Genomic DNA, 24,043 nt, shown 5'->3' on the forward strand with positions numbered 1-24,043 from the left:
CAGATTTCATCTTGGGCCATACGTGAATTACGCAGAATTCTAATAATAGAGGGAGAATACGTACTATTTATTAAATGACAGATGCACAAAAGTGTTATATAAGCCATAGAAGAAGTCCTTAATAAAAAACATAGTGAAGAATTTTAAAACTCAAGCACTGAGGGTTTGTTTAACTGGCTGTCTGCAGCAGTGGTCCTAAGCCTTCCCCCTCAGGGCAGGTTTTTCAGAAATAGAAAAGACATTTAAGAAATAGATTGTATGTTTAATTGTCTTAACTGATACTTCTTGGTCTTCAGTCTACTTTCAGAAAGAACATTAATACGCTGTGTGTGCTCTATAGTTTTATTTTATTTTTATTGTAAATTCAGAAAGGCAGGACCAGTGCGGTTGCTCACGTCTGTAATCTCAGCACTGTGGGAGACTGAGGCAGGCAGATCACTTGAGGCCAGGAATTCAAGACAAGCCTGGCCAACATGACAAAACCCTGTCTCAACTGAAAATATAATAATTAGCCGGGCATAGTGGCATGTGCCTGTAGTCCCAGCTACTTGGGAGGCTGAGGCAGGAGAGTTGCTTGAACCTACTAGGCAGAGGTTGCAGTGAGCTGAGATCACACTCCTGCACTCCAGCCTGGGCGACAGAATGAGATTGTCGCAAAAAAAATAAACTAAATAAAATAAAAAATCATAAGGCAGTGTCACATTTAAAAGGCACAGGGTTTTGTTTTGTTTTGTTTGGTAAAAGCTGATTAGGGCTGGTAAGGTTTAGTTGCCAGATGGAAATGTGACAGTGATGGAAAATTGGGTGACAGTGATACTTATTATTGCTCTCTCTCTCCAGTCCTGGAGTGTCCTGGCTGTCTTCTGGTGTGTGAGGAAGGAGGTGTTGCTTAGTTTGTTTTTAGGTTTTGCTTGGCTATTTGTAGAGCTTTAGTTAGAATTAGCTTACATAATACATATGGTCTATCCTGGGACTCAGTCTTTCACACCTGAACAAAGTTATCTGGAAATGTTAGAAATGAAAACAAATTGAAAAAAAGTACCTGGCTGAAGACCTAGCACCCAGAGTCTCATGTGAGTCATTTGACTGATTATTTTTTGACCTGAAAATTGCTGTTCTATCTTAAACAGTTCCTGTTCTTCATTAGTAAATGTTTAGAGTTGTTTTAACTTCTCAGGTGATATGTGGTATTTTGGGTAAAACCTATTTTTATTTTTGCTACTGTATTGTATGGTGGTTTGATAAGGTCTTAGTTTATGCTCTGTTTTGTTCTAAAGAGGATTTTAAGAGTTTGTCACTATTGCTTTTAAAAGCAAGTAATTATTGTTTTTACATTTTTTTTAAGAGATAGGCTCTTGCACTGTTGCCTAGGTTGGAGTATAGTGGTGCAGTCATAGCTCACTATAGCCTCAGACTCCTGGACTCAAGAGATCCTCCTGCCTTAAGCCTTCTAGGTAGCTAAAACTAGAGCAATGCACCGCTGTGCTTGGCTAATTTAAAAAAAACATTGTAGAGACCAGGCGCAATGGTTCACACCTGTAATCCCAGCACTTTGGGAGGCTGAGACAGGTGGATCACTTGAGGTCAAGAATTTGAGACCAGCCTGGCCAACGTGGCAAAACCTCATCTCAACTGAAAATACAAAAATTAGCCAGGTGTGGTGGTGGGTGATGGATTCCTGTAATCTCAGCTACTTGGGAAGCTGAAGCAGGAGAATTTGCTTGAACCTGGGAGGCAGACGTTACAATGAGCTGAGATCACGCCACTGCACTCCAGCCTGGGTGACAGAGCGAGACCCCTGTCTCAGATTTTTTTTTTTCAGCTTTTCTTTATTACCCCTTTCTACACTGAAGTTTGCCCATAAGTTTTTGTTTTTGTTTTTTAAGAGAAGGGGTCTCGCTCTGTCGCCCAGGCTGGTCTCAGACTCAGCCCCACAGGGTTCTCCTACCTTGCCACCTTGGTCTCCCAAAACACTAAAATTATAGGCATGAGCCTCTGAGTCTGGCCAATTCTTTCATTTATTCAAAGAGGATTTATTATTAGATATGATTGAATATAGAACTGAAAATGTCGGGTACATGTACTAGTTAATACAGTTGACTTGTTTCTTTTAAGAAAGTTAATTCACTCCTTTAGCACCTAGAGTTTGAACTACTAAATTCATCTGACTGACTCACAAATGTTTGTCATATGTAACCACCTCTAGGAAACTACTCAAAGACCATCTCTGATGTTTGTCAGAACAATTTGCATTTATAAAGAGTGACATTTTGTTATTGACCAAATTAAATAAAATTATTATTTTAATTTGACATTTTGCTTTTAACTGATTTTTCTATGATGATTGTTGAAGGAATTGGATTGGTATGTTCAAATGTTACAAAATAGGATATTTCAAGTTGTTCACAAAGTAAAACTGAGATCTTTGAAGCACAGTTTGCAGCTAATGAAAGCGTTCAAATGGACACTTTAAAAATTTTTCTGGCCAGGCGCAGTGGCTCACACCTGTAATCCCAGGACTTTTCGGGGCCAAGTGGGTGGATCACTTGGGGCCAAGAGTTCAAGACCAGCCTGGCCAACATGGTGAAACCAAATCTGTATTAAAAATACAAAAATTAGCCAGGTGTGGTGACGGGCACATGTAATCCCAGCTACTTGGGAGGCTGAGGCAGGAGAATCGCTTGAACCCAGGAGGCAGAGGTTGCTGTGAGTGCAGATGGCACCACTGCACTTCAGCCTGGGCAACAAAGTGAGACTCTGAGAAAAAAAATAAAGAACAAATTTTATTTGAAGTAAACATTTTTAGATGAACTATAATATAGCTACAGAAGAGTGCTGATACCATAAGGGTACATCTCAGTGAATTGTCATCAGGATAGAATTATCACCCTCCCATGTCACTGTCCCTTAGGTCAACAAGTAGAACATTACCAGGGCCCTAGAAGTCCTCTTCTTGCTGCCTTCCTTTAATTACTACTGCTTTCCTGCCCCACAGAGGTAATACTGACTTGTAACACCACATATTAATTTTGTCACATGTAGGCACATTTTAGAGTTTTACATTTGAAATTTTTTATATTCTTCCAGGTTATAAAATTAATGAATTATATTTTGAATGAGACTAGCACTTGTTATATATATTTAGTATTTAACAGAAATTATTTAGGTAATCAGCATGAAATAGAAAATGAGGAAAACTTACTTTCCTATAGTCATTATTTTTCCATATAGTGAAAATGAAAGGACAGTGGATTCTTAGATTTGTTTCATGTTTTACTTTTTTAATTAGTTGATGCCTTTACTTATAAGCTAAGATATGGAAAAAGGAATAAATTATTTAGAGCTTTTGCTCACTGAATTTTATTGTCTTTAAAAGCATTTAAGAACAAAAACAATTAAGTGTATACATGCACTTACAAGAAATTTGAAGCAAGCAAATTAGATTAAATGTTGGCTCTTTAGAGATTTTTAAATATTTCCTTTGTCTTCCCTCTTCAGTGGAAGCATTGACATTTCCTCCTTCTTCTGGAAAGTCATTCATCATGGGAGCAGATGAAGCCCTTGAAAGTGAACTGGGACTTGGAGAATTAGCAGGTCTTACGGTGGCCAATGAAGCAGACTCACTAACTTACGATGTAAGTAGTAGTTTTGTTTTGAAGTTTTTACTTGGTTTTTTAAAATTAAAAGTAGGGCCGGGCATGGTGGCTCACGCCTGTAATTCCAGCACTTTGGGAGGCTGAGGTGGACAGATCACTTTAGGTCAGGAGTTCAAAACCAGCCTGGCCAACATGGAGAAGAAACCTTGTCCCTACTGAAAATACAAAAATTAGCCAGGCATGGTGGTGGGTGCCAGTAATTGCAGCAACTCAGGAGGCTGAGGCAGGAGAAATGATTGAGCCCAGGAGCTGGAGGTTGCAGTGAGCCAAGATTGCACCACTGCACTCTAGCCTGTGCAACAGAGTGAGACTCCATCTCAAAAAAGTAAAATAAAATAAAAAGTTAATTTTATAGAAAATGAAGGCAATGGTAAAACTACTTTACAAGTATAGAACTTGGTTCAGTTTTCATTGTAAACTTTGAAAGATACATAAAGAAAAACTAAATTTTTCTATAATCTAGAGATTAAAATTATGGGCTTTACCTAAATCTATAATTCAGTATAGTTTGTTTATTAGTTTTAGATAGGGGAAGTAATTCCTTTTCCGTTACCAAATTTGGATTTTGTTTTATGTTTTAGGGCACCAGCAATTAGTTATAATTCATGCCTACCTAAACAGCAACATTTGTGTTGCTTCTTTAGTACATCAATTACTATCCTGTTGAGAAGTGATTTTAATTATTAGTAGGCATGTATGTATACAGTGTGCTTTTCAAATATTAAGGCTGACCCATCAGAGATTTGGACCAAAACTGAAATCTTTGTATCTTTGCGCGTGCATTTACTTAATTCCAAATGTAATTGTTTTATAAATGCATTTATAATTGCTCATCACAATAAATAATTTGTTAGAAAATTAGTTGCTTATGTCATAGGTAAAGTATTTATAACCCATCTTATCATTTCATTAAATTTGTCTCACTTTGGTAGTTTATCATCTCTGTCGGAAAACATAGTATATCCCTTGAGGCACATAGATCATACAGGGGATGTAGGATGGATGCCTAAGCAAACCATAGACATGGTAAAGAAGCACTCCAAAGAGGAACGCTTACCACCCACTTATCTTCACACAGATAAAAAACTCCCAACCTCTTTGCTAAGCCCATTAGTAAGTCTTTTGAGTTTTACATCCAAAAGCAGTTGAAATCTATATACTGTTTTTTACTTTCCATCCTGGTTCATTATTTTCTTAGTCAGAGCTACTACAATAACCATCTAATCTAAACAGGCTCCTTGCACTTTATTCTCTACAAATATACAGATTTTTAAAAACATTTTAAATATATGTATATATTTTTTGAAGCAGGATCTCACGGCTAGAGTGTAGTGCACCCTCCGCCCCCTGGGCTCAAGTGATCCTCCCATCTCAGCTTCCAAAGTAGTTGGGACCATAGGCACGCTCACACCCAGCTACTTTCTTATATTTTTGGTAGAGACAGGCTTTTGCCTTATTGCTCAGGCTAGTCTCAAACTCCTAAGCTCAAGCAGTTCACCTCCCTCGGCCTCCCCACAAAATACTGGGATTATGGGTATGAACCACCATGCATACTGATAAATATATATATATATATATATATATATATATATATATTTTTAAATTGTACTTTAGGTTCTGGGGTACATGTGTAGATCATGCAGGATTGTTGCATAGGTACATAATGGCAATGTGGTTTGTTGCCTCCATCCCCCCGTCACCTATATCTGGCATTTGTCCCCCTCTTATCCCTCCCCAACCTTCCCACCTGCTGGTCTCCCTCCCCTCTCCCAGTGTGCGATGCTTCCTCCTTGTGTTCTCATTGTTCAGCACTCACTTATGAGTGAGAACATGTGGTGTTTGATTGTCTGTTCTTGTGTCAGTTTGCTGAGAATGATGGTTTCCAGTTTCATCCATGTCCCTACAAAGGACATGAACGCATCTTTTTTTATGGCTGCATAGTATTCCATGGTATATATGCGCCACAGTTTCCTTGTCCAGTCTATCATCGATGGGCGTTTGGGTTGATTCCAGGTCTTTGCTGTTGTCAACAGTGCCGCAATGAACATATGTATGTATGTGTCTTTATAATAGAACGATTTATAATCCTTTGGATATATACCCAGTATTGGGATTGCTGGGTCAATTGAAATTTCTATTTCTAGGTCCTTGAGGAATCACCACACTGTCTTTCACAATGGTTGAACTAATTTATACTCCCACCAACAGTGTGAACTTGTTCCTCTTTCTCTACATCCTCTCCAGCATCTGTTGTCTCCAGATTTTGTAATGATCACCATTCTAACTGGCGTGAGATGGTATCTTAATGTGATTTTGATTTGCATTTCTCTAATGACCAGTGATGATGAGCATTTTTTCATTTGTTTGTTGGCCTCATATATGTCTTCTTTAGAAAAGTGTCTGTTCATATTCTTTGCCCACTTTTGAATGGGTTTGTTTTTTTCTTGTAAATCTATTTTAGTTCTTTGTAGATTCTGGATATTAGCCCTTTGTCAGATGGGTAGATTGCAAAAATGTTTTCCCATTCTATTGGTTGCTGGTTCACTCTATTGATTGTTTCTTTTGCTCTGCAGAAGCTCTGGAGTTTAATTAGATTCCATTTGTCTATTTTTGCTTTTGTTGCCAGTGCTTTTGTTGTTTTAGTAATGAAGTCCTTGCCTATGCCTATGTCCTGAATGGTTTTGCCTAGGTTTTCTTCTAGGGTTTTTATGGATCTGGAGTTGATTTTAGTGTAAGGTGTCCACAAGGGGTCCAGTTTCTGCTTTCTACACATGACTAGCCAGTTTTCCCAACACCATTTATTAAACAGGGAACCCTTTCCCCATTGCTTGTTTTTGTGAGGTTTGTAAAAGATCAGATGGTTGTAAATGTGTCGCATTGCCTCTGAGGCCTCTGTTCTGTTCCATTGGTTTATATCTCTGTTTTGGTACCAGTACTATGCTGTTTTGACTACTGTAGCCTTGTAATATAGTTTGAAGTCAGGTAGCATGATGCCTCCCGCTTTGTTCTTTTTGCTTAGGATTGTCTTGGCTATGTGGGCTCTCTTTTGGTTCCATAAGAAGTTTAAGGTGTTTTTTTTTTCCCAGTTCTGTGAATAATGTCACTGGTAGCTTCAGCAATCAGGCAAGAAAAAGAAATAAAGGGTATTCAATTAGGAAAGGGGGAAGGCAAATTGTCTCTATTTGCAGACGACATGATTGTATATTTAGAAGACCCCATCGTCTCAGCCCAAAATCTTAAACTGATAAGCAACTTCAGCAAAGTTTCAGGACACAAAATCAGTGTGCAGAAATCAGAAGCATTTTTATATACCAATAAGAGACTAACAGAGAGCCAAATCAAGAGTGAACTGCCATTCACAATTGCTACAAAGAGAATAAAAAACCTAGGAATACAACTAACAAAGGATGTAAAGGACCTCTTCAGGGAGAACTATAAACCGCGGCTTAAGGAAATAAAAGAGAACACAAACAGATGGAAAAACATTCCATGCTCATGGTTAGGAAGAATCAATATTGTGAAAATGACCATACTGCCCAAAGTAATTTATAGATTCAACAGATTTTTAAAAAATTGTTTCTGTTTTAAATTTTTTTTTGGTAGCCTTATTTCACATTTGTCTTTTTAAAACACCATTAAGTTGATTTTTGTGCTCTCCCCCCCGCCCCGTCATTTTTGATAACCTTTACTTTATATTTTAATTGGAGCATTCAATCCTTTTTTTTTTCTTTTTTTGGAGGCAGAGTCTCACTCTGCTGGCCAGGATAGAATGCAGTGGTGTGATCACAGCTCACTGTAGCCTTGACCTTCTGGACTTAAGCCATCCTCCTATCTCAGCCTCCCAAGTAGCTGGAACCAAAGGCGTGCACCACCATGCCTGGCTTTTTAATTTTTTGTATAAATGGGATCTTGCTGTGCTGCCTAGGCTGGTCTCAAACTACTGGGCTCCAACGATCTGCCCACCTCAGCCTCACAGAATGCTGAGATTACAGGCATGAGCCATTGTGCCTGGCTGGGGTAAATTATTTTTTATTCAACCTTCCACCTTTTTACTACTTGGAATTTCAACACTCTTTTCCTACTCTTTCAGTGACTACCCTAGAGATTATCACATACATCTTTATCAAAATTTTCTGTGCAAAGATTTTATCAGTGCTTTTAATTTTTAACCCCCAACCTACTTATATGTCATTCTTTTTTTTTTTTTTTTTTGAGACGGAGTTTCGCTCTTGTTACCCAGGCTGAAGTGCAATGGCGCGATCTCGGCTCGCCACAACCTCCGCCTCCTGGGTTCAGGCAATTCTCCTGCCTCAGCCTCCTGAGTAGCTGTGATTACAGGCGTGCACCACCATGCCTAGCTAATTTTTTGTATCTTTAGTAGAGACGGGGTTTCACCATGTTGACCAGGATGATCTCGATCTCTTGACCTCGTGATCCACCCGCCTTGGCCTCCAAAAGTGCTGGGATTACAGTCTTGAGCCCGGCCCATCATTCTTATTATACATTTCTGAATATGTTTATCTTCTATAAGAAAACTATTGTTTCATACACTCTATATTCAGTTAGGATTATTTATTTTACATTTTACATTATCCTTTACACATTTTGCTTTATAAAATTCTTTTTTTTTTTTTTTTTTTTTTTAATTTTTTATTGGATTATAGGTTTTGGGGTACATGAGCAGAGCATGCAAGACAGTTGCGTAGGTACACACATGGCAGTGTGCTTTGCTTTTCTTCTCCCCTTCACCCACATTTGGCATTTCTCCCCAGGCTATCCCTCCCCACCTCCCCCTCCCACTGGCCCTCCCCTTTTCCCCCCAATAGACCCCAGTGTTTAGTACTCCCCTCCCTGTGTCCATGTGTTCTCATTTTTCATCACCCACCTATGAGTGAGAATATGCGGTGTTTCATTTTCTGTTCTTGTGTCAGTTTGCTGAGGATGATGTTTTCCAGATTCATCCATGTCCCTACAAACGACACGAACTCATCATTTCTGATTGCTGCATAATATTCCATGGTGTATATGTGCCACATTTTTCCAATCCAGTCTATTATCAATGGGCATTTGGGTTGATTCCAGGTCTTTGCTATTGTAAACAGTGCTGCAATGAACATTCGTGTACATGTGTCCTTATAGTAGAACGATTTATAGTCTTTTGGATATATACCCAGTAATGGGATTGCTGGGTCAAATGGAATTTCTATTTCTAAGGCCTTGAGGAATCGCCACACTGTCTTCCACAATGGTTGAACTAATTTACACTCCCACCAACAGTGTAAAAGTGTTCCTTTTTCTCCACATCCTCTCCAGCATCTGTTGTCTCCAGATTTTTTGATAATCGCCATTCTAACTGGCGTGAGATGGTATCTCAATGTGGTTTTGATTTGCATCTCTCTGATGACCAGTGACGATGAGCATTTTTTCATATGATTGTTGGCCTCATATATGTCTTCTTTCGTAAAGTATCTGTTCATATCCTTTGCCCACTTTTGAATGGGCTTGTTTGTTTTTTTCCTGTAAATCTGCTTGAGTTGTTTGTAAATTCTGGATATCAGCCCTTTGTCAGATGGGTAGACTGCGAAAATTTTTTCCCATTCTGTTGGTTGCCGATCCACTCTAGTGACTGTTTCTTTTGCCGTGCAGAAGCTGTGGAGTTTCATTAGGTCCCATTTGTCTATTTTGGCTTTTGTTGCCAATGCTCTTGGTGTTTTGTTCATGAAGTCCTTGCCTACTCCTATGTCCTGGATAGTTTTGCCTAGATTTCCTTCTAGGGTTTTTATGGTGCCAGGTCTTATGTTTAAGTCTTTAATCCATCTGGAGTTAATTTTAGTGTAAGGTGTCAGGAAGGGGTCCAGTTTCTGCTTTCTGCACATGGCTAGCCAGTTTTCCCAACACCATTTGTTAAACATGGAATCCTTGCCCCATTGCTTGTTTTTGTCAGGTTTATCAAAGATTGAATAGTTGTATGTATGTTGTGTTGCCTCCGGTGCCTCTGTTTTGTTCCATTGGTCTATATCTCTGTTTTGGTACCAGTACCATGCTGTTTTGATTACTGTAGCCTTGTAGTATAGTTTGAAATCCGGTAGTGTGATGCCCCCCGCTGTGTTCTTTTTGCTTAGAATTGACTTGGCTATGCGGGCTCTCTTTTGGTTCCATATGAAGTTCATGGTGGTTTTTTCCAGTTCTGTGAAGAAAGTCAATGGTAGCTTGATGGGGATAGCGTTGATTCTGTAAATTACTTTGGGCAGTATAGCCATTTTCACGATATTAATTCTTCCTAACCATGAACATGGAATGTTTCTCCATCTGTTTGTGTCCTCTCTGATTTCGTTGAGCAGTGGTTTGTAGTTCTCCTTGAAGAGGTCCCTTACGTTCCTTGTGAGTTGTATTCCAAGGTATTTTATTCTTTTTGTAGCAATTGCGAATGGCAGTTCGCTCTTGATTTGGCTTTCTTTAAGTCTGTTATTGGTGTAGACGAATGCTTGTGATTTTTGCACATTGATTTTATATCCTGAGACTTTGCTGAAGTTGTTTATCAGTTTCAGGAGTTTTTGGGCTGAGGTGATGGGGTCTTCTAGGTATACTATCATGTCGTCTGCAAATAGAGACAATTTGGCTTCCACCTTTCCTATTTGAATACCCTTTATTTCTTTTTCTTGCCTGATTGCTCTGGCTAGAACTTCCAGTACTATATTGAATAGGAGTGGTGAGAGAGGGCATCCTTGTCTAGTACCAGATTTCAAAGGGAATGCTTCCAGTTTTTGCCCATTCAGTATGATATTGGCTGTTGGTTTGTCATAAATAGCTTTTATTACTTTGATATACGTTCCATCGATACCGAGTTTATTGAGGGTTTTTAGCATAAAGGGCTGTTGAATTTTGTCAATTGCCTTCTCTGCGTCAATTGAGATAATCATGTGGTTTTTGTTTTTGGTTCTGTTTATGTGGTGAATTACGTTGATAGACTTGCGTATGTTGAACCAGCCTTGCATCCCTGGGATGAATCCTACTTGATCATGATGAATAAGTTTTTTGATTTGCTGTTGCAATCGGCTTGCCAATATTTTATTGAAGATTTTTGCATCTATGTTCATCATGGATATTGGCCTGAAGTTTTCTTTTCTCGTTGGGTCTCTGCCGGGTTTTGGTATCAGGATGATGTTGGTCTCATAAAATGATTTGGGAAGGATTCCCTCTTTTTGGATTGTTTGAAATAGTTTTAGAAGGAATGGTTCCAGCTCCTCTTTGTGTGTCTGGTAGAATTCGGCTGTGAACCCATCTGGACCTGGGCTTTTTTTGTGAGGTAGGCTCTTAATTGCTGCCTCAACTTCAGACCTTGTTATTGGTCTATTCATAGTTTCAGCTTCCTCCTGGTTTAGGCTTGGGAGGACACAGGAGTCCAGGAATTTATCCATTTCTTCCAGGTTTACTAGTTTATGCGCATAGAGTTGTTTGTAATATTCTCTGATGATGGTTTGAATTTCTGTGGAATCTGTGGTGATTTCCCCTTTATCATTTTTTATTGCATCTATTTGGTTGTTCTCTCTTTTATTTTTAATCAATCTGGCTAGTGGTCTGTCTATTTTGTTGATCTTTTCAAAAAACCAGCTCTTGGATTTATTGATTTTTTGAAGGGTTTTTCGTGTCTCAATCTCCTTCAGCTCAGCTCTGATCTTAGTAATTTCTTGTCTTCTGCTGGGTTTTGAGTTTTTTTGATCTTGCTCCTCTAGCTCTTTCAATTTTGACGATAGGGTGTCAATTTTCGATCTCTCCATTCTCCTCATATGGGCACTTATTGCTATATACTTTCCTCTAGAGACTGCTTTAAATGTGTCCCAGAGGTTCTGGCACGTTGTGTCTTCATTCTCATTGGTTTCGAAGAACTTCTTTATTTCTGCCTTCATTTCGTTGTTTACCCAGTCAACATTCAAGAGCCAGTTGTTCAGTTTCCATGAAGCTGTGCGGTTCTGGGTCGGTTTCTGAATTCTGAGTTCTAACTTGATTGCACTATGGTCTGAGAGGCTGTTTGTTATGATTTCAGTTGTTTTGCATTTGTTGAGCAGTGCTTTACTTCCAATTATGTGGTCAATTTTAGAGTAGGTGTGATGTGGTGCTGAGAAGAATGTGTATTCTGTGGATTTGGGGTGGAGAGTTCTGTAAATGTCCACCAGGTTTGCTTGCTCCAGGTCTGAGTTCAAGCCCTGGGTATCCTTGTTGATTTTCTGTCTGGTTGATCTGTCTAGTATTGACAGTGGAGTGTTAAAGTCTCCCACTATTATTGTGTGGGAGTCTAAGTCCTTCTGTAAGTCATTAAGAACTTGCCTTATGTATCTGGGTGCTCCTGTGTTGGGTCCATATATGTTTAGGATCGTTAGCTCTTCTTGTTGTATCGATCCTTTTACCATTATGTAATGGCCTTCTTCGTCTCTTTTGATCTTTGTTGCTTTAAAGTCTATTTTATCAGAGATGAGAATTGCAACTCCTGCTTTTTTTTGCTTTCCATTAGCTTGGTAAATCTTCCTCCATCCCTTTATTTTGAGCCTTTGTGTATCCTTGCATGTGAGATGGGTTTCCTGGATACAGCACACTGATGGGTTTTGGATTTTTATCCAATTTGCCAGTCTGTGTCTTTTGATTGGTGCATTTAGTCCATTTACATTTAGGGTTAATATTGTTATGTGTGAATTTGATACTGCCATTTTGATTCTAAGTGGCTGTTTTGCCTGTTAGTTGTTGTAGATTCTTCATTATGTTGAAGCTCTTTAGCATTCAGTGTGATTTTGGAATGGCTGGTACTGATTGATCCTTTCTATGTGTAGTGCCTCTTTTAGGAGCTCTTGTAAAGCAGGCCTGGTGGTGACAAAATCTCTGAGTACTTGCTTGTTCGCAAAGGATTTTATTCTTCCTTCACTTCTGAAGCTCAGTTTGGCTGGATATGAAATTCTGGGTTGAAAGTTCTTTTCTTTAAGAATGTTGAATATTGGCCCCCACTCTCTTCTGGCTTGTAGTGTTTCTGCCGAGAGATCTGCTGTGAGTCTGATGGGCTTCCCTTTGTGGGTGACCCGACCTTTCTCTCTGGCTGCCCTTAGTATTCTCTCCTTTATTTCAACCCTGTTGAATCTGACGATTATGTGCCTTGGGGTTGCTCTTCTTGCGGAATATCTTTGTGGTGTTCTCTGTATTTCCTGCAATTGAGTGTTGGCTTGTCTTGCTAGGTGGGGGAAATTTTCCTGGATGATGTCCTGAAGAGTATTTTCCAGCTGGGATTCATTCTCTTCGTCCCCTTCTGGTACACCTATCAAACGTAGGTTAGGTCTTTTCACATAGTCCCACATTTCTTGGAGACTTTGTTCATTCCTTTTTGCGCTTTTTTCTCTGATCTTGGTTTCTCGTTTTATTTCATTGAGTAGGTCTTCGACTTCAGATATTCTTTCTTCTGCTTGGTCAATTCGGCTATTGAAACTTGCGTTTGCTTTGCGAAGTTCTCGTATTGTGTTTTTCAGCTCCTTTAATTCATTCATATTCCTCTCTAAGGTATCCATTCTTGTTATCATTTCCTCGAATCTTTTTTCAAATCTTTTTTCAAGGTTCTTAGTTTCTTTGCATTGATTTAATACATGATCTTTTAGCTCACAAAAGTTTCTCATTATCCATCTTCTGAAGTCTAATTCCGTCATTTCGTCACAGTCATTCTCCGTCCAGCTTTGTTCCCTTGCTGGTGAGGAGTTTTGGTCCTTTCTAGGAGGCGATGTGTTCTGGTTTCGGGTGTTTTCCTCCTTTTTGCGCTGGTTTCTTCCCATCTTTGTGGATTTGTCCGCTGGTCGTCTGCGTAGTTGCTGACTTTTCGTTTGGGTCTCTGAGTGGACACCCAGAATGTTGATGATGAAGTATTTCTGTTGCTTGGTTTTCCTTCTACCAGTCTAGCCCCTTCGCTGTACGACTGTTGAGGTCCGCTCCAGACCCTGCTTGTCTGGGGTGCACCTCTAGTAGCCGTGGCACAGCGAGGGATGCTACCAGTTTCTTTTTCTGCTCTCTTTGTCCCAGGATGATGCCTGCCTAATGACAGTCTTTTGGATATAGAGGGGTCAGGGAGCTGCTTGAGGAGACAGTTTGTACTTTATAGGGGTTTAATTGCTGAGCTGTGCACTCTGTTGTTCATTCAGGGCTGTTAGGCTGCTATGTTTGATTCTGCTGCAACACAGCTCATTAAACAACCCTTTTTTTTTTTTCCTCAAATGCTCTGTGTTGAGGGGTTTGGGCTTTATTTTTGGATGTCCGATCAGGTGTCCTGCCCAGCTCAAAGGCAGACTAGCCACTGTTTGGCTGCCGAGGCTCCGCCCTGCTGTTGTGTGATTCGCGCTGTTCCTGCCGGCTCTGCTGTGGTCTCCGCCACGCCCTGCGGCGGAGTCTCTTCGTTGTAGCGTGTTGCCTCAGCAACGGCAGGCTGCGTCAGCAGTGGGCGTGTATCTCAGTAGGGACGGGTTGCCTCGGCAACGGCTGGCTGCGTCAGCAGTGGGCGTGTATCTCAGTTGGGGCGGGTTGCCTCGGCAACGGCTGGCTGCGTCAGCAGTGGGCGTGTATCTCAGTAGGGACGGGTTGCCTCGGCAACGGCTGGCTGCGTCAGCAGTGGGCGTGTATCTCAGTTGGGGCGGGTTGCCTCGGCAACGGCTGGCTGCCTCAGCAGTGGGCGCGTATATCAGTTGGGGCAGGTTGCCTCCGTAGTGGTGGACGCCCTTCCCCCACAGAGCGTCTCGGACCGTCTGCCCGGGATAGTTTGAAATCGCGGTTTTGTTCGTCCCACTGGGTATCGCAAGCGATCTGTTCCTGCAATCCCCTGGGCTGGGCTACTGTGCAAGTCTCCTTCAGTCTCAAGTCCAGCCCTCTCAAGTCTCAGGTTGCCGGTTCAACAAGGCACCCGGACAAGCGCGCCCTGTGGGGATTGCTGGGTAGGGCCGGCCGCCGCCGCCCCGGCTGCCGGCTTTGCCAGGTAGACCTACTGCCTGGCGTCCCGTGTGTTTTTATACTTGGGAGTTTCCCCGTTCTGTGGGCAACAAAGATCAGTCTGGAAATGCAGCACTGACTCACCGTTTGCGAATTCAACGCGGGCTCCAATCCTGGGTTGTTCTCACAGCGCCATCTTGAGTCCCCTCTCTATAAAATTCTTTTCTGCATGTCTGACTGTCCATCTGGGATCACTTTTCTTTCACCTGAGAACAGTTAGTATTCCTCTTTCGTGAAGGTCTGTTGGTGTCCAGTTCTCTCTGTGTCTTGTTTTCTGTAATATCTTTGTAATTGACCTGAGTGGGTCAGTCGTTAATTGCATATTGAATTCTAGTTGACAGAGGTGTTGTTTTTTTTTTTTGAGACGGAGTTTCGCTGTTGTTACCCAGACTGGAGTGCAATGGCGTGATCTCGGCTCACCACAACCTCCGCCTTCTGGGTTCAAGCAATTCTCCTGCCTCAGCCTCCCAAGTAGCTGGGAGTGTTTTTTTTTTCACTCCAAACATAGTAGTTTATTGTCTTTGTTTTTATGTTTTCTGCTAAGGTCAAGTATCATTTCTGTTGTTGGTCGTTTAATGGTAGTCTGATATTTTTCACTAATATTATCTGTGTCTTTGTTTTTAGCCAAGGTTTGGTTTCCTTTTTAAAGTTTCTTGAAGTTCTTGAATCTTTATGGCTTGATATATTTTCATCACTTTTGTGAAGTTCTCAGACATTTCTCTTCGAGTACCGCTTTTGCACCTCTGTCTCTCTTTCTCTTATTTTGGAATATAGTTATATGTGTTTTATACCTTCTTCCTGTGACCTTTGTCTCCTATTCTCTTTCTTTATTTTTTTATGACTCATCTTTTAGTTTACTAATTCTCTCTTCAGTAATATGTAGTGGTGGTTAAGCCTATCTATTGAGGTCTTACAGTTTTTGCTTCTTGAATTCTTGTTTTAAATTGTTTACAGATTTCTTCCAAATTTTCAATCTTGTCTTTTTATCTCCTTGAACATAATAAACTTTTTTTTTTTTTTTTTTTAAAAGACAGAATCTTAGTCTATTACCCAGGCTGGAGTGGCATGATCTTGACTCACTGCAACTTCTGCCTCCTGGGCTCAGGCTCTTCTCCTATCTCAGCCTCTTTAGTAGCTGGGCTATTATAGACGTGCACCAGTACACCCAGCTAAATCATGATTATTTTAAAGTTGAATTGGAAACCTTGTAGTTCTTTTACTAATATGTGTTGTTTCTGCTCATTTTCATTTATATTGTCTTACATCCTTATATACATGATTATTTTTTATTTTCAAGAAACTATTATTTGAAAAATTGTCTGTAGAAATAACTTCAGACCAAATGCTATAATTTATGCTGCTTTTCTCAGATGTATGCAGCTACTACATCTGGGATCTGGGATCACTTTACTCCATTAAAAAAATTTTTTTTTAACTCCATTTAAAATTTTTACAGTCCCTGCAAGGCCTTGGCTTCTTATAGTCCACCCTTACGTGCAGGTTCATCAAATTGCATCCCCATGACACTTCAAAGCTGTCAAAAACACTGCTTAGCCTCTCAGCCATCTCCTCTGGAATCAGTAAACAGTGTATGAGGGGAAAACAGATATTGTGCTTACCTTTTAGGCCTCTTTTTTCCTCTGGATTTTGGCCTGGTTTTTCTTATTTTGTTATCTGTTTTTTTGTATTCTGCTTTTCTGCTTGTCCTTAGTGCAGAGGTAGTTTGTAGTACCTGATCCATCATGGCCAGAAGCAGAAGTTCCCATTAGATACTGTTCTTCCCTCTATTCTAGCCCCACAAAGAGTTTTTCCAGTATGTAATAGAACTTAGTTCTCTCTCCAGAGAAAGCTGATTTCTTTTTTCATAGCTTTTAATTATTAAAAAACTTGGTGTTATGTCTGTCACCTCGTTTCCAAAAGTAGTTCGTGGTTTCATAATTATATCAGTAATCTGTGGATATGTAACAAATTAGGCCAAAACTTAGCAGCTTAAAACAAAGAAACCTTTATCATCTCATAGTTTCTGTGGGTTAAGAATACAGAAGTAGTTTAGTCAAGCGATTCTTAGTGTCTCCAGTGTAGTTGCAGTCAAGATGTCGGCAAGAGCTGCAGTCTCACCTGAAGACTCGACTTGCAGTGGGGTGGGGATCTGCTTTCAAGCTCTTCCTGTGGTTGGGAGGCCTTGCTTGGTTCTTTGCTGGCTATTGCCAAAGAATTCAGTTCCTCACCACATAGGTCTCTCCATGGGCTTTTCATTGTGGAAGCTGGCTTTCCCCACTGTGAGTGCATGTGAAGAGAGCAAGAACACTCAAGATGGAAGATGTTATAACTTAATTTTGGAAGTCACTTGTTCTCACGTCTGCTATATGCTATTGGTGACAGAGAGCAACCCCATAATGTGGGAGGGAATTATATAAGGTTTAACTCTAAGGAAGTGGGGCTGATTGGGGCCATCGTAATGGCTGCCTACCACATTAAGACATTCAGAAGGAATCAGATTGCTTTTTCACATGAAAGCCTTCCAGGTGTTTAAAAAGAGCAGTTATGATTCAAGTCAGCTTTTTTTCTTCCAGAATAACCAGCCCCAGTACTTACAGTAGTTCCTTGCAGGATGTGTTTTATGTTCTCTTATTATCCTAATTTGACATATTCTATCCAGTTTTTTTCTGCAGATTTTTTATTGAGGGTTACTTCCATATCCAGACTGCTTGGGTTTGAATCCAAGCCCTTCCTCTTACTAGCAGGGTTTTTTGGGCAAGGCGCTTAACTTCTCTTTTCCTGTTGTGTCTAGTGTATGAAGTGGGGATAATGTTAATTCCTTTTTCAGAGAGTTATTTTGAGGATTAAGTGAGTTAATGCAGATGAAGTATTTTCAATAATGATTAAAATAATGAACAATGCCCAAAATAATAGCTGTTGTTAGTATTGCTGTATTTTTGTCATTTGTAAATAAGTAGTATTTCTTCAGTCTTCTACCAGTACAGTCATACATTGCTTAATGATGGGGATATGTTCTGAGAAATGAACATCATGAACATTAGGGAATTTCATTGTTGTACAAACATCCTAGAGTATACTTACAAGCCTAGATGGTAGAGGCTTTACAAACCTATATGGCATGTTATTGTACTGTAGGCAACACAATGGTAAGCTTGTATCTAAACATGTCTAAACATAGAAAAGATGTAGTAAAAATACAGTGTATTTTTATAAAATACTTTTATGTGTGTATAGTTTTATAAAAGGATACCTGTATAGGACACTTAATCACAAATGGAGCTTGCAGGACTGAAAGTTGCTCTTAGTGAGTCAGTGAGTGAGTGGTGAGTGAATGTGAAGGTCCAGCACATTACTATACACTGCTGTTGACTTTGTAAATACTGTACACCTAGGCTGTGCTAAATTATATATTTAAAAAGTTTTCTTCAATAATAATTTTACCTTAGCTTACTGTAATTTTTTACTTTGTAAACTTAATTTTTTTAAACATTTTGGCTCTTTTGTAATATACAGCTTAAAACACAAACACGTTGTATAGCTGTAGAAAAATATTGTCTGCCTTTTTATCCTTATTCTATAAGCTTTTTCCTATTTTTAAAATTTTTAATGTTTATTTTTACTTTTTAACTTTTTTGTTAAGAATGAATACACAAGCATGCATATTAGCTTAGGCCTATACAAGGTCAGGATCATCAGTGTCACTCTCTTCCACCTTCATATCTTAACCCACTAGAAGGCCTTCAGGGGGAAATCCCAGTCAAGGAGCTGTCATCTTCTATGATAACAATGCCTTCTGGTAGAATACTCCTGAAGGACCTGTCTAAAGCTGTTTTACAGTTAACTTTTTAAAAATAAGTAAAATAAATATACTCTAGAATAAAAATTATAATACATAAACCAATAACAGTAGTTTATCATTATCCAGTATTGTGTTCTGTACATAATTATACATGCTAGACTGTAATACGACTGGCAGCACAAATAGGTTTGTTTACACTAGCATAACCACAAACACGTGAGTAATATATTGTGCTACAATATTAAAACAGCTATGATGTCATTATAGGAATTTTTCAGCTCCATTATAATTTTATAGGACCAGCATCATATATGTTGTCCATCGTTGACGAAAATGTAGTTATGTGGCACATGACTATACTTTCGCTACTCTTATTTAAGCTTAGTCTGGTTGCTAGCCTTGGAGTGTGAAGCATTCATATCATAGGGTGCTAGTGTAAAGTCAAATAAAATCTATTTCTTCAGCTTTTCTGTTATATAATGGGAATGAAAAAATAGTGCTTTTTTTTCATTTTTGAGATTGAGTTACCATGGAGGGAAAGAACATAATGTGTGTGTTACCAGTGGAATGCATTATTTGTGTTGTTGCTTCCGTTTTTAACATTTTATGTTTTCAGTTTATCAACTTTGTTTCCAGTTTGATGAAGAAAATTTAGCTATTAGACAGTATTTAAAATCGCAAAACTATATTTTAAAATGTTAGCAAGTTTAAAGATAACTTAGTTTTTCAACTCTTACCCAAGATTATTATTATTATTATTATTATTTTTTATTGCATTTTAGGTTTGGGGGTACATGTGCATAACATGCAAGACAGTTGCATAGGTACACACATGGCAGTGTGTTTTGCTTTCTTTCTCCCCTTCACCCACATTTGGCATTTCTCCCCAGGCTATCCCTCCCCACCTCCCCCTCCCACTGGCCCTCCCCATTTCCCCCCAGTAGACCCCAGTGTTTAGTACTCTTCTCTCTGTGTCCATGCATTCTCATTTTTCATCACCCACTTATGAGTGAGAATATGCGGTGTTTCATTTTCTGTTCTTGTGTCAGTTTGCTGAGAATGATGTTCTCCAGATTCATCCATGTCCCTACAAATGACACAAACTCATCATTTCTGATTGCTGCATAATATTCCATGGTGTATATGTGCCACATTTTCCCAATCCAGTCTATCATCAATGGGCATTTGGGTTGATTCCAAGTCTTTGCTATTGTAAACAGTGCTGCAATGAACATTCGTGTACATGTGTCCTTATAGTAGAACGACTTATAGCCTTTTGGATATATACCCAGTAATGGGATTGCTGGGTCAAATGGAATTTCTATGTCTAAGGCCTTGAAGAATTGCCACACTGACTTCCACAGTGGTTGAACTAATTTACACTCCCACCAACAGTGTAAAAGTGTTCCTTTTTCTCCACATCCTCTCCAGCATCTGTTGTCTCCAGATTTTTTAATGTTCGCCATTCTAACTGGCGTGAGATGGTATCTCAATGTGGTTTTGATTTGCATCTCTCTAATGACCAGTGACGATGAGCATTTTTTCATATGATTGTTGGCCTCATATATGTCTTCTTTTGTGAAGTGTCTGTTCATATCCTTTGCCCACTTTTGAATGGGCTTGTTTGTTTTTTTCCTGTAAATCTGTTTGAGTTGTTTGTAAATTCTGGATATCAGCCCTTTGTCAGATGGGTAAACTGCAAACATTTTTTCCCATTCTGTTGGTTGCCGATTCACTCTATTGACTGTTTCTTTTGCCGTGCAGAAACTGTGGAGTTTCATTAGGTCCCATTTGTCTATTTTGGCTTTTGTTGCCAATGCTTTTGGTGTTTTGTTCATGAAGTCCTTGCCTACTCCTATGTCCTGGATAGTTTTGCCTAGATTTCCTTCTAGGGTTTTTATTGTGCCGGGTCTTATGTTTAAGTCTTTAATCCATCTGGAGTTACTTTTAGTGTAAGGTGTCAGGAAGGGGTCCAGTTTCTGCTTTCTGCACATGGCTAGCCAGTTTTCCCAACACCATTTGTTGAACAGGGAATCCTTTCCCCATTGCTTGTTTTTGACATGTTTATCAAAGATTGTGTGGTGGTAGATATGTTGTGTTGCCTCTGTTGCCTCTGTTTTGTTCCATTGGTCTATATATCTGTTTTGGTACCAGTACCATGCTGTTTTGATTACTGTAGCCTTATAGTATAGTTTGAAATCCGGTAGTGTGATGCCCTCCGCTGTGTTCTTCTTGCTTAGAATTGACTTGGCTATGTGGGCTCTCTTTTGGTTCCATATGAAGTTCGTGGTGGTTTTCTCCAGTTCTGTGAAGAAAGTCGATGGTAGCTTGATGGGTATAGCATTGATTCTGTAAATTACTTTGGGCAGTATAGCCATTTTCACGATATTAATTCTTCCTAACCATGAACATGGAATGTTTCTCCATCTGTTTGTGTCCTCTCTGACTTCGTTGAGCAGTGGTTTGTAGTTTTCCTTGAAGAGGTCCCTTACATTCCTTGTGAGTGTATTCCAAGGTATTTTATTCTTTTTGTAGCAATTGTGAATGGCAGTTCGTTCTTGATTTGGCTTTCTTTAAGTCTGTTATTGGTGTAGAGGAAGGCTTGTGATTTTTGCACATTGATTTTATATCCTGAGACTTTGCTGAAGTTGCTTATCAGTTTCAGGAGTTTTTGGGCTGAGGCGATGGGGTCTTCTAGGTATCCTATCATGTCGTCTGCAAATAGAGACAATTTGGCTTCCTCCTTTCCTATTTGAATACCCTTTATTTCTTTTTCTTGCCTGATTGCTCTGGCTAGAACTTCCAGTACTATATTGAATAGGAGTGGTGAAAGAGGGCATCCTTGTCTAGTGCCGGATTTCAAAGGGAATGCTTCCAGTTTTTGCCCATTCAGTATGATATTGACTGTTGGTTTGTCATAAATAGCTTTTATTACTTTGAGATATGTTCCATTAATACCGAGTTTATTGAGGGTTTTTAGCATAAAGGGCTGTTGAATTTTGTCAAATGCCTTCTCTGCGTCAATTGAGATAATCATGTGGTTTTTGTTTATGGTTCTGTTTATGTGGTGAATTATGCTGATAGACTTGCATATGTTGAACCAGCCTTGCATCCCTAGGATGAATCTTACTTGATCATGATGGATAAGTTTCTTGATTTGCTGTTGCAATCGGCTTGCCAATATTTTATTGAAGATTTTCGCATCTCTGTTCATCATGGATATTGGCCTGAAGTTTTCTTTTCTTGTTGGGTCTCTGCCGGGTTTTGGTATCAGGATGATATTGGTCTCATAGAATGATTTGGGAAGGATTCCTTCTTTTTGGATTATTTGGAATAGTTTCAGAAGGAATGGTACCAGCTCCTCTTTGTGTGTCTGGTAGAATTCGGCTGTGAACCCGTCTGGACCTGGGCTTTTTTTGTGTGGTAGGCTCTTAATTGCTGCCTCGACTTCTGCCCTTGTTATTGGTCTATTCATAGTTTCAGCTTCCTCCTGGTTTAGGCTTGGGAGGACATAGGAGTCCAGGAATTTATCCATTTCTTCCAGGTTTGCTAGCTTATGTGCGTAGAGTTGTTTGTAATATTCTCTGATGATGGTTTGAATTTCTGTGGAATCTGTGGTGATTTCCCCTTTATCATTTTTTATTGCATCTATTTGGTTGTTCTCTCTTTTCTTTTTAATCAATCTAGCTAGTGGTCTGTCTATTTTGTTGATCTTTTCAAAAAACCAGCTCTTGGATTTATTGATTTTTTGGAGGGTTTTTCGTGTCTCAATCTCCTTCAGTTCAGCTCTGATCTTAGTTATTTTTTGTCTTCTGCTGGGTTTTGAGTTTTTTTGATGTTGCTCCTCTAGCTCTTTCAATTTTGACGATAGGGTGTCAATTTTGGATCTCTCCATTCTCCTCATATGGGCACTTATTGCTATATACTTTCCTCTAGAGACTGCTTTAAATGTGTCCCAGAGATTCTGGCATGTTGTGTCTTCGTTCTCGTTGGTTTCGAAGAACTTCTTTATTTTTGCCTTCATTTCGTTGTTTATCCAGTCAACATTCAGGAGCCAGTTGTTCAGTTTCCATGAAGCTGTGCCGTTCTGGGTCAGTTTCTGAATTCTGAGTTCTAACTTGATTGCACTATGGTCTGAGAGGCTGTTTGTTATGATTTCAGTTGTTTTGCATTTGCTGAGCAGTGCTTTACTTCCAATTATGTGGTCAATTTTAGAGTAGGTGTGATGTGGTGCTGAGAAGAATATATATTCTGTGGATTTGGGGTGAAGAGTTCTGTAAATGTCTATCAGGTTTGCTTGCTCCAGGTCTGAATTCAAGCCCTGGATATCCTTGTTGATTTTCTGTCTGGTTGATCTGTCTAATATTGACAGTGGGGTGTTAAAGTCTCCCACAATAATTGTGTGGGAGTCTAAGTCTCTTTGTAAGTCTTTAAGAACTTGCCTTATGTATCTGGGTGCTCCTGTATTGGGTCCATATATGTTTAGGATCGTTAGCTCTTCTTGTTGTATCGATCCTTTTACCATTATGTAATGGCCTTCTTCGTCTCTTTTGATCTTTGTTGCTTTAAAGTCTATTTTATCAGAGATGAGAATTGCAACTCCTGCTTTTTCTTGCTCTCCATTTGCTTGGTAAATCTTCCTCCATCCCTTTATTTTGAGCCTTTGTGTATCCTTGCATGCGAGATGGGTTTCCTGGATACAGCACACTGATGGGTTTTGGATTTTTATCCAATTTGCCAGTCTGTGTCTTTTGATTGGTGCATTTAGTCCATTTACATTTAGGGTTAGTATTGTTATGTGTGAATTTGATACTGCGATTTTGATGCTAGCTGGCTGTTTTGCCTTTTAGTTGTTGTAGATTCTTCATTATGTTGATGTTCTTTAGCAATTAGTGTGATTTTGGAATGGCTGGTACTGGTTGCTCCTTTCTAGGTGTAGTGCCTCTTTCAGGAGCTCTTGTAAAGCAGGCCTGGTGGTGACAAAATCTCTGAGTACTTGCTTGTTCACAAAGGATTTTATTTTTCCTTCACTTCTGAAGCTCAGTTTGGCTGGATATGAAATTCTGGGTTGAAAGTTCTTTTCTTTAAGGATGTTGAATATTGGCCCCCACTCTCTTCTGGCTTGCAGAGTTTCTGCCGAGAGATCTGCTGTGAGTCTGATGGGCTTTCCTTTGTGGGTGACCCGACCTTTCTCTCTGGCTGCCCTTTGTATTTTCTCCTTTATTTCCACCTTGTTGAATCTGACGATTATGTGCCTTGGGGTTGCTCTTCTTGCGGAATATCTTTGTGGTGTTCTCTGTATTTCCTGCAGTTGAGTGTTGGCCTGTCTTGCTAGGTGGGGGAAATTTTCCTGGATAATGTCCTGAAGAGTATTTTCCAACTTGGATTCATTCTCTTCGTCACATTCTGGTACACCTATCAAACGTAGGTTAGGTCTCTTCACATAGTCCCACATTTCTTGGAGACTTTGTTCATTCCTTTTTGTACTTTTTTCTCTGATCTTGGTTTCTTGTTTTATTTCATTGAGTTGATCTTCGACTTCTGAAATTCTTTCTTCTGCTTGGTCAATTCGGCTATTGAAACT

The 24,043-nt window shown here is 39.6% G+C and overlaps 1 protein-coding gene across 4 annotated transcripts in view; it reads left to right on the top strand.

The window, feature by feature from the left end:
- STRN (striatin) overlaps nt 1-24,043 on the top strand; it is a 132,640-nt gene that overhangs the window by 84,490 nt on the left and 24,107 nt on the right. For all 4 annotated transcript variants that reach the window (XM_035272821.3, XM_017964417.4, XM_002757858.7 and 1 more), the window contains one exon: nt 3,499-3,635. In XM_035272821.3, coding sequence (XP_035128712.1) covers nt 3,499-3,635 — 137 coding nt within the window. The remainder of the gene's footprint in view (nt 1-3,498; nt 3,636-24,043) is intronic.

The sequence above is a fragment of the Callithrix jacchus genome, chromosome 14 (assembly GCF_049354715.1).
Source record: "Callithrix jacchus isolate 240 chromosome 14, calJac240_pri, whole genome shotgun sequence".
Lineage (NCBI taxonomy): Eukaryota > Metazoa > Chordata > Mammalia > Primates > Cebidae > Callithrix > Callithrix jacchus.